This window comes from Emydura macquarii, unplaced genomic scaffold (genome assembly GCF_026122565.2).
Source record: "Emydura macquarii macquarii isolate MOO-44397 ecotype Brisbane River unplaced genomic scaffold, CSIRO-AGI_Emac_v2 contig_2171, whole genome shotgun sequence".
NCBI lineage: Eukaryota > Metazoa > Chordata > Testudines > Chelidae > Emydura > Emydura macquarii.
The window spans coordinates 1,439,003-1,456,170 of NW_027132308.1; the positions used below are offsets into that span (position 1 = coordinate 1,439,003).

Below are 17,168 nucleotides of genomic sequence, written 5' to 3' on the forward strand. Positions count from 1 at the left end.
TTCCTCTTTCCCCCCTTCTCTTTTGGCATTCCTTTGGCTCCTTTTCATAACTCTGCTTTAATGAACCCTACATGCCTGACTGAATAAAGTTTAAAATACCTCTGTTGCTTTCTGAATTCTTGAACCAGGCTTTAGAGAATACTAGTTCAATACATTAAGGCTGATAAACACAGAGGTGGGTGTGCCTTAAAGTGTCAGGATGCTGTACTTTGTTTAATTTCTCCTTGTTTTTTCCACTTTTCTCCTTTAGTTATGGCCATTGCTTGGATCATGCTAGTAAAGAGCTGTGTTGACATATACACACAAGGCTGTTTTAAACTATTTTAAATATTTGTAGGTTAACATGCTATTGGCTCCAGCCATGGATTGGAGTGAGAGGTTGAGGAATAGGTGATGGGAAAATATGGAGGGTCAGGAGGGAGAATGCTTCAAATAGCCACTAAACTGAAAGGCACACACACACTGAGCAGAGTTATATGGTTTTGCAGTTAGCTGGTTTTGGAATGAGGGTCATGAACTGAAGCCGGAAACTGGAAACCAGCACTGGATTGTGGCAATGAAGTCCAATTAAGTGACTCATAAAAATATCAAATCAGTTTTGCCTACTTTTTCTGAAAATGGATGCAGTTACTTTTACTTTGGTTGTTGATTTCTGGAGTGGTGCCGCTTCTGTTGTAGCTTACTGGCTTAATAAAGAGATATCCTTGGCTGGCTTAAAGAAATATTTTAAGACAAATAACTCTCTTGCTCTTATTTGTGAGGGGATAATGTTTAGAGCTGTATTTATTAGCTTATCTTGTCCGTTAAACATTTATGAGTCTGACTTTTATAGTCTTTGAAGCAAGGGAGTAAGGGAGATGAGCTAGAAAACATACTGAGAGACCTTGTGGATATTAAAGATGTGATATATAATACAGTTTGTGTGAGTGTGCTTTAAATGACTGAACAAAGAGCTCTGGTCTAAGAATATAAGGGCAATCACACATGCTTTTGAACCTAGATTGTGGACATAGAAAATCCTCCTTAATTTTATACTTTCAGAATGAGATTCTTTTCAAATGAGTTGTTGAATTAAAAAATGATGATCTGCTATTTAAAGTATTTTAATTTTGGGGGAAGGTTGCATTAAGTTTCATTGTACTGGAAATGTGGATATTCTTAAAATAATCAATATATAACAAAACCAGTTTCTGGAGAAAGCTCCCAGTTCAGAAAAACAAAACAAAACCTTGTAATAACAAGCAATTCACATTTTTTAAAGCAAAAAAGTGGTCTATTTAATAAATCCCATTAGTTCCTCCAATCTAGTATTCTTCCATATAGTGAGGATAGTAGATAAAAAACCTAACAATGAGTGCTTTTTTGAAAATGTATTAGTCTGTGATTACTACATCACAGTTCTTAGACCAGTCATGGAAAGGTCTGTTTCAAATGGAAGCACTTAGCTTAAAGGTTTAATTTAATGCTAGTTAACTCCTTTTCTGCCTGTACCAACAATGGCAAAGAAGGAGGCAAACACAGTCAATTAAAGCTGGGGATGTATGGAAAAGCAGACTGAGTTAATTCTAACAACAAAAGTTATGAGGAATGAAAAGGAATTGTATATATATATCATGGAGATGGCCAAAATAGTATTAGGGAGAAGCTTCTGATGATGAACTTGGTGACAACTATATTCAAGAAACCCACCGATCACCAACTTACCTTCACAGATCCAGCACCTCAAGCACACCAAAAATCTGTTATCTGCAGCCAAGCACTCAGATATCACAGAATGTGCTCCAAGGAGAAAATCTTAGCACCTTAGCACATTTAAAACCATCTTCACCGAACAAGGAAACTCCTCTGTGGAACAGACCACCCAAACAGCCTGAGAGAACTTACTTCAGTACTATTTCTGACTACACATCTTTGGTTGTCACCTACCACACCACACTGGAACCCTTACACAGTGTCATTTAACTATTACAACCCATACTTGATTAGGATCGTATCCTGAAATAAATCTTTTCTAAACCATCACTTCTGGCCTTCAAAGCAGCATCAGACACCACACCTGTAGATATGTCTCCACTGCTACAATGATCAATACCTCCTACAATACACCTCTCAAGATCCATAGGTCCTACACATGCCTATCACAATAGGTGGTGTACTTCTTCCCATGCACAACTATGTGGGTGAAACCAGATAATCATTATGCTCTTGAATTAACTCACACTGAAAAATGATAAAAGATAAAAACACCACATCACCCATGGGTGAACACTTTTCATAAAATGGTCATTACATACCTGACCTCTTAGTCCTCATTCTCAAAGGAAACCTGCACAACACCTTCAAAAGATGAGCCATGGAGCTTAACTTCATACCTTTGTTAGACACTAAAAATCATGGATTTAACACTGGATTTATGGTTTATTACAACAATCTGTAACCCACTAACCCCCTCTTTTTAGTTCAATGACTGCAGAGGTGTTAACTGGCCACTTCATCTTGAATGATCTCTTATGTGTTAACTTATGCTAAATAATCTGCTCCACTTTGTATTTAGCTGTGACACTCTGAGGACCTTTTCCAGACCTGAAGAAGAGCTCTGTGTTAGTTCAAAAGCTTGTCTCTCTACCAACAGAAGCTGGTCTAATAAAAGGTATTACTTCACTCTCCTTGTCGTTCTAATATTCTAATCTTATAATAAAATGGACATCAAACCAGAAAATAACAGTATACAGATCTCAGTTTGAAAATTAAAATGTCTATTAGTAAAATACACACACACAAGCCATGTCTATACTATAAATTTATGTTGACCTAACTTACGTCAGCATACAGCCACCACAGTTAGATTGTGTCCATACATACTTGGCTCCTTTTATTGGTGGTGTGGGTACTCAGTAGAAGAGCTTGTGTTGATGCAGAGTGCAATGCGCTGTGGGTAGGTATCCCACCATGCAACTTGTCACCATCCAGTGCAGTGTCTTTTGGGAAATTTTTGCAATGCCTGATGGAGCCGAAATGAATCATTCAGGAGTGACTTGGAACATGAGGTCAACTTCCCGTAATGCAGTGTTCTCCATCCCATACTTTCATCTGCATCCCATAATTTTTGTGCCTTCTTTTAAAAATCCCACAAGCCTGCATGTCCCTCCTCACGGTACACCATCTCTAAAAGAAGTCTGGAGCCTGCACAGCTCTGCAGGCATGAGTATTGCAGGCACAGGGCGCCTGTATTTGCAGAGCTGCAAGAGGAGCCATGGGGAATATTATGATTCCTTGGAGGCCAGACTTCTTGGAAGATAGAAAGAACCAATTCAAGGTTGTTGGTGGCATTCACAGAGCAGCTGGAGATGGTGGAGCACTGGTTCTGGGCCCAAGAAACAAGCACTGATTGGTGGGATCACATCATAATGCAGGTTTGGGATGATGAGGAGTGGCTGCAGAACTTTTGGATGTATGAGGCCACATTTCTGGATCTATGTGCTCAGTTCGCCATAGCCCTCCAGTGCAGAGACACCGAAATGAGAACTGCACTAACTGTTGAGAAGAGAGAGGTGATTGCACTATGGAAACTTGCAATGCCAGATTGCTACCTGTCAAGCAGGAATCAATTTGGAATTGGGAAATCCATTGCAGGGCTGCCATCTTGCAAGTGTGAAGAGCCATTAATCACCTCCTGCTATGCAGGACTGTGAATCTGGGCAGTGCGCAGGACATAGTAGATAGATTTGCAGCAATAAGATTCCCAAATTGAGGTGGGGCGATAAACTGCAGGCACATCTCTATTTTGGCACCAGACCATGGCACAGAGTACATCAATGGAAAGTGCTACTTTTCTGTGGTTATCCAAGTGCTGTTGGATCACCAGAGATGCTTTACTGATATCAATGTTGCCTGGTCAGTGAAGGTGCATGACACTCATGTCTTTAGGAACACAGAACTGTTCAGAAAGCTGCAAACGGGGACTTTCCTGACCAGCAGATTATCATCGGGAATGTTGAAATGACAATAGTGATCCTGGCAACCCCTTGCTCCCATGACTCATAAAGCTGAAAATCAGCCATATCAGCAGGACCATGGAACACTTAAATTACAGGCTCAGCAGGGGCAGAATGACAGTTGAATGTGCCTTGAAGGGTCTCTGGTGTTGTTTATTCATAAGATTAGACCTCAATGAGAAAAATATCCCTATATTTATAGCTGCCTGTTGAGTCCTGCATAATATTTGTGAAGCAAAGAGGTAAAAGTTTCTGCTAGGGTGGAGGTGGAGTGAATTTGAATAGCTAGATACAAGGGCTATTGGAAGAGCTCAATGTGGAGCTATACAACTCCAGAAGACTTTAAAAGACCATTTTAATAGTGAGCCAGTGTAGCATGTATTGCTGTAGTGTGCTCTACGTGACCAGAGTGGTCATATATATTTCTAGATTGGATTTTAATTTTCAAAATAGGACATGCATCCTATGATAATATTCTGATTTGATTTCTGTTATATGAAGAAATTAGAATTAATAAAAAAATGACCTTTTGTGCAGTAGAGTGAAGGTGCTCACTTCACTGAACCACTGTTGAAAAGCTTAATCTTGATTAACTAAAGGAAAATCAGTTATTGTTTCTGCCAGTCAAAAACCTAGTTATTCATAAAGATATCATATTAAAAAAGTTTTCTTTATTTTTATAAATATTTTTCTATTTGGCTGTCTGAAGTTTTATTTTAGTTCATTTCTAACAATAAATAGACTTTTAGTAATCAAAGTGGTTTGAGCCAATTTTTGTTTGGACCAATGACATTCACACAGCTACGATGTACATTTTAGGAGACTTCATACATCATCGTATTCTGACATCTGCATAAAAGAATAGAGCTAAAGCTGCTTCAGAAATAATTGTACACTCTCAGTTAACTACAGTTTGGGGAAAGAATAGCCTTCATGAAACATCATAACATGGGCCTATTCAAATCATTAACATATTTTCTTAAAGTTGGTTTGAAACTCCTGCATCCAGCATCAGCACAATTTTCCTGAATAAACTGAGTTGTATACCACCTGAATTTCAAGTCTCTAATTTTAATGATTAAAACATTAAACAACAGCAGCTACATGTTCCCTTTTAGTGTTTCATTAAGGCATTTTCACTTTCAGTACTGTCACAAACTCAACAAGTGGCTGGGCTTGTTGGCTCAACAATTGCCCAGAGCCACAGGTAGTACTGGAAATGAAAGGGGTATGGGACATATTGTCAGAAGCCAAAGGGAAAATATCTGAGAAGCACTGTTTATAGTCAATGCGTTTTAAGTCAAAGAAACATATGTCACGCAGCATAAATGTTCAATGACATCTCTCCAAAGCATCCACTAAATGTGTTGAAGTAGGTCTGGAATAATATTTGGAAACCTATCTACTACTTTCCCTTGCTTCTTTGGATGAAGGGATCAAAGGTGGCTCAATTTTACTCGGCTAGTCTTGTAGTTGGACATAAAGTATCATATATATATATACTGTATATATACACTGGAAAATGGGGTATAGGAATTAGTAGTTAGTAATGAGTAGTATTAAATGGGACATGGCATGGCTTTAAAAATGCCAGAGCAACAGAATATTCACATTTTAATAAATAATTTTCAACTTTAAGAGCACATTCTGAGTTCCTACCACCTAGCACATTCCTTTTGCAATCCTGACCCCTCAGAGTTGTGATGGAAGGGTCTTGGACAGGTTTGGGGCAATGATACAGAGATATCAAGGAGACATTATTACCTCCTTTCATCCCTACTTGATCAGGCATTTTCCTGCCATATTGCTGGGAGGCAGTTGCACTGCAGGATATGGCTCATAAAGATTAGGGATGGGAGAACAAGTTATTATCACTATTAACCATAAGTTTTGCCCATACCTCAAAACAACCTTTTTTTTCTGTTTGAAAAACTTTATTTTTTTTCATCATCACTTGTTTTTTGTGCCTTTTTCATCTCCTGGTTTAAGATAGGCTAGGAAAAGGATGTTGTGAAATAACCAAAAAATGTTGTTCTTCTCTTTCTGGGGTAAATGGAACTGTAAATCTCATGAGCAGGTATATCCTTATAACACTTTTCACCCCAGTTTTGCAGACCCAAAATATTGAAATACTTTGGATAAAGTTCAGACTACAAACACACCTTGGACGCTTTGTAAGTTTACCCATCAGTAATCTAGATATGATTAAAAATTATTCATTTTTCAGCATAAGGACAGATTCTCAGTTGGGGTAAATCAACATTGCTCCATTGATTTTAATAGAGTTACACCAATCTATGCCAGCATCTATAGTGGGGAGGAAAAAAAAACGGTTTTCTTTAGTAAATAAAATTGCTTCCATACTTTACATACCAAATTTCAGCTTGCAGTGAATTTTTTATATCTGACATAGAACTGCATAAATGCAAGAATAGAGGGGTTAATATTAATAATCAAAATTCTGACCCAATCTTATCTACAGCAGAAAAAAAAAGTACCACTATAATTCTACTGCCTTCTTGTTTATTACATAGACTGCTGGCAAATTATATTTGCATAAACATCTCTAAGATGATTTCGTATTTTGTTACACACACCTACACACAAAATGTTGTTGTTGTAAAGTATCTCCTTGAATTGCCTGGAAATGATTGAAGCTATTGCTGGAGCAGTAAAGCCATAAAACTCCTGCAACATTTTTTTCCTTGTTAAAAATGCGTGTAGGTGAACGTATTGCTCACAAAAGCAAGAGACTAATAACACTGACTAAAATAGTGCAAGAAGGGAACTGCCCAGTCTTCCTCTACCCCCTCCCTTCCCAAACACATAGAGCCCAGACAACTTCCTTACTTTCCCTTGTTATTCAGCCCTGGGCTTCTCAGAGCCAACTATTCTGGTGTACCAGAAATGTCCACTAGGAGGACAACGGTGGTACAATTAAAACATTTCAACTGAAGCCTAAAAAGGCATTGATCCAAGAGTGTAAAGACCCAATGTAATGCATGGTCCTAGAACTTTCTCATATATACATGATTTTTGCTTTCTGATATTTAGTTGTAGTGGCGGTGACAAAGTCAGCATTGTAATGATTATTTTAAGTAATAAATATAATCCGCAGCTGTCCAAAGCTTAAAAAAAAAAATCATAAAATTCAGTCTATGATGAACAAAGAAACAAGTCAACCTGAAATTTCATGCACTAACAGTGGTATAAATTATTCCTGAGACATACACATTCATGTAGATATTAAAATTAAGTTTGGCATGAATTAGGACCCAAGAGCAACAGAACTAAAGACAAAGTCAAAACTTAATTCCGTTATCAGTCACTATAGGATATCATGTTCTTCAGTTCCACAACCATTGATCCAATAGATCTCTGCACTACACTCCATATTACAAAACAAGTCTATGGTCAATTACCTCTAATCATGTACACTGGCTGAAGCTGGAATAGTAATCAGAGGAGTTAAAAATGAATAAAAGGTTGTGATCCCATTCACTGAATGGGCACGACACCTGCATTGCATTTCCAGCATGTACAGGAAAATAACTAGCTTGGATAATTTTACAGGGATAATCGATTATTTTTGTCAAGGTTCAAATTTCTTGGTCAAGGTATAATCAAGTTCCAGATTCCAGAGAAAATAATACAAAAATAATAATAACGATAATAAATAAATTATAAGATTTTGCAGTGCATTGAAAAGCATCTGACGGTCGAGATTTGTCCCCAGTATGCCTATTGACTATCGCTGGTTTAGAAGATAAGCTTTAAAAGCACAAAATGGTGACTTGATTTACAACTGTCTTTTTTAGAGAATTTCAGAGGTTCAGCAATGCAGTGTAGGATATAAATGATAAACCAGTGAACTCTATGTTCTTCTAATGCTTTATACCCAGTTAAACTCTGTCACCCTCTAATAGAATCATAGACTCATAGGACTGGAAGGGACCTCAAGAGGTCTTCTATTCCAATCCCCTGCACTCTAGGCAGGACCAACCGTTATCTAAATCATCCCTGATAGATATCTGTTCAACCTACTCTTAAAAATATCCAGTGATGGAGATTCCACAACCTCCCTAGGCAATTATTTCCAGTGCTTAACTATTCTGTCAGTTAGGAAGTATTTCCTAATGTCCAATCTAAACTGCCCTTGCTGCAATTTAAGACCATTGCCTCTTGTCCTATCCTCATAGGTTAATAAGAACAATGTTTCTCCCTACTCCTTGTAATGACCTTTTATGTACTTGAAAACTGTTATGTCCCCCCTCAGTCTTCTCTTCTCCAGACCAAACAAACCCAATTTTTTCAATCTTCCCTCATAGGTCATATTTTCTAGACCTTTAATAATTTTTATTGCTCTTCTCTGGAATAGGGTCCATGGTGGGCTGGATGGCCTAGTGGTTAATATCCACCCAGTTGTGGCGGCTGTGGTAGGGGAGCTCGGGCCTGCCCACTCCGTCAGGCTCTGATGCAGGGCCCAGGAGGATCAGCAGGGTTTTGCCTCTGAGTTACCCTCCTTGGGTCACTTCCTGCTGCTGCTTTCCTTCCTCAGCTTCTGGTCCCAGATAAGGGGAAAAAGAAAAAGAAAAAAAAACATCATCCCCAACCAGGCTGAGCATATTTCACATTACGACCCTTACAGAGGAGTAAAGGAATCTACATAAAGACCCCACATCTCACCCAAACTTGAGAAGACTCTGAATTGAAAGGCTGCTCTTGTTGTTTTTTCCAACCTAAATGGAAATAGAAAGAACCAGAAATCCACTGGTAAACCTGTAACAATTTTTCCCTTTCTATCTGTAGAAAATCCCGGGTTTCAGAGATGAATGCACGGAAAGACTGGGAAATCGATTCACTTCTCAAAACTATAACCCAGGAAAGAGGTGACACTCCTCAACAAAAGTATATTGACTATCTATATTAGCAAAGTGTTCATCTGTTGTCATCTGAAGTGTGGTGATGGGATCAAGACCAGTAGCGAGTTTCTGCAGGAGATCTTCCAAAGGATTTTTTTAAAAATTATCTTTCATTTGGTGCAGTGTGATCCAAGTCAATATACTGTATTTATGAGCAACAAGGATGAGTCATGTCTGACAGGGATGATTTAGGAGGATGCAGTATGAAAGAGCAAACTCCATTACAGAATAGAAATCAGACCAACCTTCCAATCAGCTTGGAGATAAAATTTTAACAAGGGGTAAACCAAAACTCCCAAGACAGCTCCTTCCAGAACATCATTAATGTGGAAATTGCAGTGACTACATCCATGGTATACAGTACCTGTTCTGTGGATACAAAGCCTGATGCGAAGCCCATTAAAGTCAATGGAAAGATTCCCTTTTAAGTCAATGAACTTTGGATCAAACCCAGTTAAAGGATCTCTGTTTCAAGAACTGCCAATCTATCATCTTGCACAAACACTAAACTCATCCAACGGGTCAAAACAATAAAGAGGAGTTTGAGGGTGGTTGTGGATGTTCATTTACAAACACGAAATAACATAATACTAATGGTAAGAGAAGGAGCAGTGGTGGTAGCAAAAAGGAACGATCACCCTGGGAGTTGGATAAGGCCCTTAGTGACTCTTACTCCAACTCGATTTTATAGATGAAAATTAAGAATAAAGAAAAACTTCCCAATCCTGCTAAAAGAGTGAACAATACCATATATAGTGAGACAACTGATTAGCTGTGTCAAGATAACTCAACTAAATCTGTTCCCTAACCCTGACATGAGCATGAGTCTCTATGGAAAAGAAACATGTAATGTAAATCTTCAGTTGTCACAGTAGCCTGCAGTGTTCCCAGTACATTCACATGAACATGCACACAGGGGTTCAAAATGTTTTTTGCTAGGACCCCCTTTGAAAATATTTCAGGCTGTGATGGCCCACCCCAAAATGATGACCATCCATGCCATGCCACCTTTGCCAGCATGCATGGGGGCTGAGAGCTCAACCCCCCCATAATAACCTCGTGATCCTTGATCCCCAATTTGAGAACCCCTACACTAAGTAGAAATAGAATTTGAAATAATCTGCACACCCCATAGGGGTCTATTCTATACAGTTGGGATCTCTTCTCTCCTGGATATATGACATAATTCACATTAACGCTAATTGGAGTGTATCACACACATCCAGGAGAGAATAAACCCCATTAAGCATGAAATTAATGCAAACAAGCCACATTGGTATTAACAGGAGGTATAGAACTTCTGCAAACACCAGCAGAAGCCATCTCTGTGCCTTTGTTTTCATATAGCAGTATTAAATAGTGCTGTTTATGAAAACATCTTTTTATCATTAAGCCTTCTAAAAAAAATGGGCACAATCATTTTGTTGCTACAGTTTTCTGGAGAGCAGAAAGCTTTACTGAGATGCCATGATATATGCTATCAATTATCAATTATGCATGTGTTATGATTCAAATTTTATTCCACAAAGATAGGCTATATCCATAGATTATATTAGTTATCCAATTCTGCATAATTTTTACAAATATGCTCTGTTTCTATAATTCCATGTTAAAAGGTTTTTTGGTGCCAGACCACTGTTTTTTCCATAATTCCTCTAATCAGCCAATAGCAATCTATACCATACTGGATCTGCTACTAGGTTGCAGCAACTGCACAGAATGATATATAAGCAAAAGGAAACCCCATTAACTAACCCAGGTGTATGAAAGTTTCCCAGACTGCATACTGAACAATTCTATTATACAGTACTGTCAGTTTCAAGTACACATCACATTCAAGTGCCCATTTTTTATTCAACTGAATTTACAGTTGATAAATGAAACACTATAGTAGACACCAAGTATTCCTGATGTCTGGCATTTTCAGGTAGTTCAGAATTCACAGTAGATTTTACATTATTAGTTCATACACTGCCATTTCAAAACCTGTTTAAAACCATTGAATCTCTAAACCTCTTCTTACTCTGGATAAGAGAAGAGCTCTCCATTTGTTCACTTATTCATGTGCTATTTGTTAAGCAGGACATGATCAAAATCGTATTTTTTAAAAAAGGTTCCAACTTTTAAAAAAGAGGTTTTGTTCTGTGCTCTCACCAAGTCATTCTGTGATAAAGTTGGCTGTATTTTTTACTGTTTTAATATTTTATAGGGTACTACAATGGCCTGACTTGAATGATGGTGGGGACGAAGTTGGATTATAGCTTATTTCAGTTTCCACATGATTAAATTATATTTCTTCCTGTCTGAATAAGGATTATATGGAACATATACATACTTAACTCAGAGTTAGGGAAATGCATGTCAGTATTTAACTTGCATGGCACAGTTCATTAAAATATCAGCTTGTGATGAAGTAATGGTAGAAAATCATAAGAGAAAAAAATCAAACATTAACTGTACAGATATAAAATCATTCTTTTCAAATGCCACCCAATATTATATATTGTACTTTCAACTTATTGGAACTTAGTGTGGTCAAACAAGCTCATATACTAAAGGAAATAAAAAAAAGCTCCCCTCCCCCCCCCCCTTTTTTTTTTCTTTTGGAAGGCTTTTAACTCTATCCTGACTTAAACTAACCTGATCAACAAAGATATGTAACCTAATTTAGAATATTTTGGGAGTAGCCTGCATGGAAAAATACTGTATCTGCTATATCACTTTTGGCACCAATGAGAAAAATGAATACAGCAAATTCCTCAAGAAATACAATAAATCACACTCTATTCATATCTGACAACTTAATGCATACTGTAGCATAATGACTCAGAGAGACTAAGTTGCATAGAAAGATTTTTTTTTCCTTCCCAGTAGAGGCTCTTACACTGAGTCCCTCACTATGGCATCAGAGTGTCTTTAAAGAAAGGTATTAAGATAAAATTACAAGAAGGCACACACACAAACAGTGGTTTGGAACAGACCAGGCATGTGGAAAGGAGATATGCACCAGAAGTCAGGACACCACAAATGAAACTGTGATTAGCCATGATGAAACAGTGTAAGGAGGGGAAGAAAGGCTGAGAGTGCAGGGGAAAAATGGATGGGTACAGAAGCAGGTAGAAATTAGTTTAATGGGGAAATCTGAAAACATTAAGGACAATTTTAAATTAGCTTTGGAGATGGGCTGAAATAGAAGTAAGATGACCCAGGAATTAGGTAATTATAAAGTTTTCACTTCTTGAAATAAGAGACTAGTCTGGCTGCAGAGTGCTGAACTTAATGCAGTTTAGCAAGCAGCAGTTTAGGAAAATCACAGAAGATTTTCCTATGGAAGGAATTGAAGGATACATGGATAAAGGTTGAAGTAAATGCATGATCAAGCGAAGGACAAATTCTAGCAATGTTCCAGAAGAAGTGATAAGCCAAGTTTCAGATAAGGGAGATATGGAAAGAAAAGAGTTGCTCAGTTAGAGAGTCATGGTGGATTCAGAGGACTTTTTATTCTGAAGCGTAGGTCATAGACACATTGTACATAAAAAGTTAATAAAGGTGCCCCATTTCTCCAAATCTGCTCTCTTTAACTCAGACTCCAACTTTGTTCCCAAGGGTCAGAGGGTAACATTTTCATATATGGGCATCTAATTTTAGAATCTTAAATCTATTTTTAGACACCTAAATAAAAGTGACCTGATATTCAGAGGCAGCTACAAATGAAGTTTCTTTAACTTTAACATATCAATGAATGCTATAGAAACTCCTCACCTATGAAAATTAGGCCATGTCCCAGGAAACAAGATATACAATACACAAATGGTATCATTTCCTTGTGGAAGGAGGAATATTAGATGGGGGAAAAGCAGTGATTTAATAACTAAGGTTCAAAGTTTGCTCTTATCCAATCCCAGTGAAGCTGGTGGAATTGAAAGGAATGCAGCTCAGAGCAGAAGTTGACCCTAAAGAACTAGAAAGGAAAAACCTCAACTTTATGGCAGAGGTTCCTGTCTCCAAAACTAAAAGGAATTTAAAGGATAAACCCAATGGCTGGACTGATATAATTTTTGTGTGTCCTTGATTCTTGGTAAGTGGAGCCATATGTATATGATAGTATTATGTACTAATAAGGAGTTATTAGCATAGTTTGGGATGGCTTTATTAGTCAAGAGAAGTGAAGTCAGAAGATAGCTATGCAAATCATCCGAAATGAGTGACAGTGACACTTTCCACTATACCAACCTGTAATCTTTATAAACTACATAAAAAAGTGTCAGAAAAACAAAATGTTACTACCCAAACAAAACAAAAACAGAAATGTTCTATAATTACAATGTAGTTTTCCCTCCAACATTATTCTGCAGCCCCATTGTGATGGAATGATGACCATACCCCTGTTCTGGATCCGCTACCACTGTGCTTGGGCACACTTGCTTCCTTTTTTCTGTTCATTTCCTCTCTTATTTTCTCTTCTATTTGTGTTCATGTTTACCTCCCCACTCAGCAGCAGCCTAGATGCACTGTGGAGTGGGGGTTTCTGTTGGTGGCATGAGAGGGTTGGACTGCCTGTTCTTTTGCAGCTAAATCTCAATGTCCTGTGCATAACTTGTTTCTGCAGTTAGCCCTATTAGGGGATAGGGATTAGTGGGAGCACAGTTGAAAGGTGTGCAGCAGCTTTCACGAAACCAAAGGAGTGGGGGGCGGAGGGGGAAAGAGGAAGACGCAGAACCAGCATCATGCAATTTTCTCTATCACCATTGTTTTCCTTTGCTTTTTGCCTCCCTTAGTCTATTCAGTGTCCCCTTCTCCCCGAAGGCCCAGCTCCTAGGCTGGAATACTGATACAGTTTGGAAAAAATATATACATTTGTCTCTGATTTGTATCACCTGGGTTCCACATTACTCCTTACAATACAGGTTTTGCTTATTTCCTTTTACATGCTCACCACCTTCAAGCAAAAAGGTTTGATGTATAGGAACTGAATAAAAACATAGGTTATTCCCTCCCACTCACCTCCAATAATGATTCAGTACAGTCATAGGATAGCAAATAAGATACATACGGGATTCAGGAGGATGGTGAGGAAGAGTTCACCTCCTCGGATGCTTTTGTCCAATTCTTGAGGGCCCCCAGGATACTCCTTGTAGAAAATTGTGTGGGTGAAAAGGCCACAAGTCTGTCGAGGAAGTACCTGAAAATAAAGTTTAAAAAAATGTTATGGTGTCATGACCCTATTTGTGCAAGCCCCATCCCAAAAATCTCATGTGAGTCTGCATTCTGCTTACATATGGATTCCTTTGTTCCTGCAGCTGTCGTCTTATTGTAAGCAAGCATGATTATGCAGATGTTGAGACCTCCAGCTGCCAGTTGAAAGGCTGCAGCACATATGTGTTCCAAAGCCTTCATCCAGACCATTTTATATGTTTCACATAGAAAGAATTCAGGGTTTGTTTTCAGAGATTTGTAAAAGGAAGAAAAGAGCTTCTCTTCCTTTTAGCAAGGTTAGTTTGTTAAAAGACAAATAGTGCTTCTCAGTCGTCTTCACTATCTTAGGCTATTAATCTTCTCGCTGGTGAGATATAGTGCACAATTTGTATTCTAGGTTATAGACCCAAAAAGAACTAGTTCATTCTTTCCTTTGCTCTGAAAATCAAATTAGATCCCACTAGTGAAATATGTACAGAGGCTGATAGGACTGTTGAATGAGTATATCTGAGGTCAGCTCTACATACAATCATAAATCAGGAGATTGTGTGTCAGGATTCTGAAACCAGCATATGAAAAAAAAAAAAAAAACCCACAAAAAACCAACCCCAAAACAAACAAACTAAAACTGCCACTACTTAGAGCTCTTTCATTAACTCTTTAATCACAAGTATATCAGAAATCGGCAGAAAAACACTAAGGCCTGCTGATACTGTTCAGTAATTGCTCAGTTTTTACTTTGTTTTTTTGCCAGTTTACTGTTTGGGTTCTCTCTTTTGTATTCTGTTCAAAGGAACAAAAACCAAAATAAACTAAGGTTCCTTTTCTACCCTTAAGCACATGTCCATGACTTTTGTTGAGGTCAACAGGAACTTTACCTATGTATCCCATGCCAGAACTTGACCTGTCAAGATATCCATTCTGTGTTCTGTGCAAATTCCAACTTGTGTAAATTACCTTCTACCTACCTAAATTCTCTTTACCATTTTAATTGAATGTGATTCTTCTACATTTTTGCTCTAAACTGTGGTGCAGTGTTGCATCAGGATGTTCATCAGCTGCTTTGTTCCACTCTAGGAGCAGCTGCATATTGAACTGATGGACTTAGTGATTCTTACATGTTATCTTTGCTTTTATGCATATGCCACTGAATGGAAGATGTAGAAAGGCTTCTTTCTCTCTCCCCACTCCAATGCACAGCCTATGAAACGTTCACAGGCATAATTCCAGACCCTGTGTTCCGGGAGTTACACAGATATATCTAAAGACAATATCTGGTCCAACCAAAATATCCTGTGAGCTGGAGGATCATATTGCACCTTTGTTCATCTTCCCTTTTGGAGGGTCCCAGACCCTTTTTGCATTATGGCCAGCTAAAGTCTTGAGTCTGAGGCTAGGCCATTTTAATGAACTACAAAAGGATGTAATTATAGTCCTGGATTGGTAGTCTACTGGTACGTTTTATTTCTGAGACTCACATTGGAAAGTGCTAAAAAAAAACCCAAAAAACCCAACACCACCCTCCAAATATCCAAAAAACACCTTCTTTGCTATTCTTTCTTTTGAAAACTGGCCACGCACGGGTAAAACTGCTTTGGCCTCTTTACAAATCTGCCATCTTGATTGTAAAACTTGGTGCATTTGTAAAATAACAGACTTCTGCATCATTCTTAAAGAAGTATTGCTATGAAGTAATGGAAATGCAGTGTACCATGATGCCATTGTGGATGAAGCCCCGTCTGTACCGTGCAGGTTTTAGATGAGGATATTCTTCTGTGCTTGTGACTTTGATACCCCAGACCTTCTTCCAGGCCTCATAAAGCTGAATATGTACAGGGTAGACTCCAGAGTGGTGTGGAGCCACTGCATAGCCCATGTCAGTCGGAATGCCATGTTCCTGAAACAAAGCAAAGGAAACAACACGTTTGAATCTACAAGTGTAATATGTAATGCCATCAAGTTTACTTGTATTCTACCAACCAGCAGCTTTAAAGAAACTGTTGCTCTATGGCAATCATGTATGTGTCTGGGTGTTCTGTGTATATAACACTCACACTAAAAAGAGAGACATGATATGGAAATTAATTGGTTTTACAGTGTGATAACTATAGGGGGAGAAATAATCCTATTGGATTATACTGAACTACTGTTACTTAAAACAGATTTGACTGCCCGTTTATTATGCATTATGTGTATTTATAAAATATGCTCTATCTGGTTGGATTTCTTTTTTAAAGTAGTTCTCAGAGGGCTGGGAAACTGTGTTGTTTTATTTGTTCACATTTCAAATGGTCTTGGATTAATAAACAAAGAGAAACATGTTGATGTGACAATTACCATTTGTTTATATTTTATAATACAAAAAGCAGAGGAACATTTCCATGGCTGGTAGAATGTTTGCTATAGCTATTTACACAATGTAGCTCCAGCACATTTCCCTGACATACTGTATTAACTCCAGAACCAAAACTGGACTTTGAGAGTGAATTTTTCAATCCGATAATTTGGCCTATATTTGTTGAAGCCCATGGCAACACAAAGTAGTCATATTTTAGAAAGTTAGCCCTAAAATCATCCACTGCTTTGTGTCTTTGTTACTTATGAATTTTATAATTTATGCAGTAAAATAAGGGTACATGGCACTTTACAACAGGTAGAAGTTATTAAAATAGAATCCTTTCTCTGAAGAACTCACAATCTAAAAGGCACATGTTGTTACACTGTAGCACAGAAAAACAATTATTTTATGCTGCTGGATAGAGCCTGAAAATGTCTAAGATTGGGCATTACTTACATTGCTACCATGGGATAACTTAAAACCCACTCCTCTTTTGAGCTACCAACTCACAGAATAGATAAACCATTTGCCATTTATATATAATTGTCACTTGGAGGGAAATTCCTAAAATACTTAATTGTAATCATTGCCCTTCTCTTGTCCATGTTGTCAGATAACTGTCGATTGCTTCTATAATTACAGCAGTAACAGATTTTCTAGGCATCTTTAAGTACTTAACTTCACACAGACTGGCCTTTGATCCTTTGAGAAAATTAA

The 17,168-nt window shown here is 37.9% G+C and overlaps 1 protein-coding gene across 3 annotated transcripts in view; it reads right to left on the reverse strand.

Annotated features, from left to right (window-relative positions):
• The window catches only part of LOC137160226 (bifunctional heparan sulfate N-deacetylase/N-sulfotransferase 4), a 159,427-nt gene that overhangs the window by 54,869 nt on the left and 87,390 nt on the right, over positions 1-17,168 (reverse strand). For all 3 annotated transcript variants that reach the window (XM_067558683.1, XM_067558681.1, XM_067558682.1), the window contains 2 exons: positions 15,825-16,010; positions 13,971-14,099 (listed from right to left, as the gene is read on the reverse strand). In XM_067558683.1, coding sequence (XP_067414784.1) covers positions 13,971-14,099; positions 15,825-16,010 — 315 coding nt within the window. The remainder of the gene's footprint in view (positions 1-13,970; positions 14,100-15,824; positions 16,011-17,168) is intronic.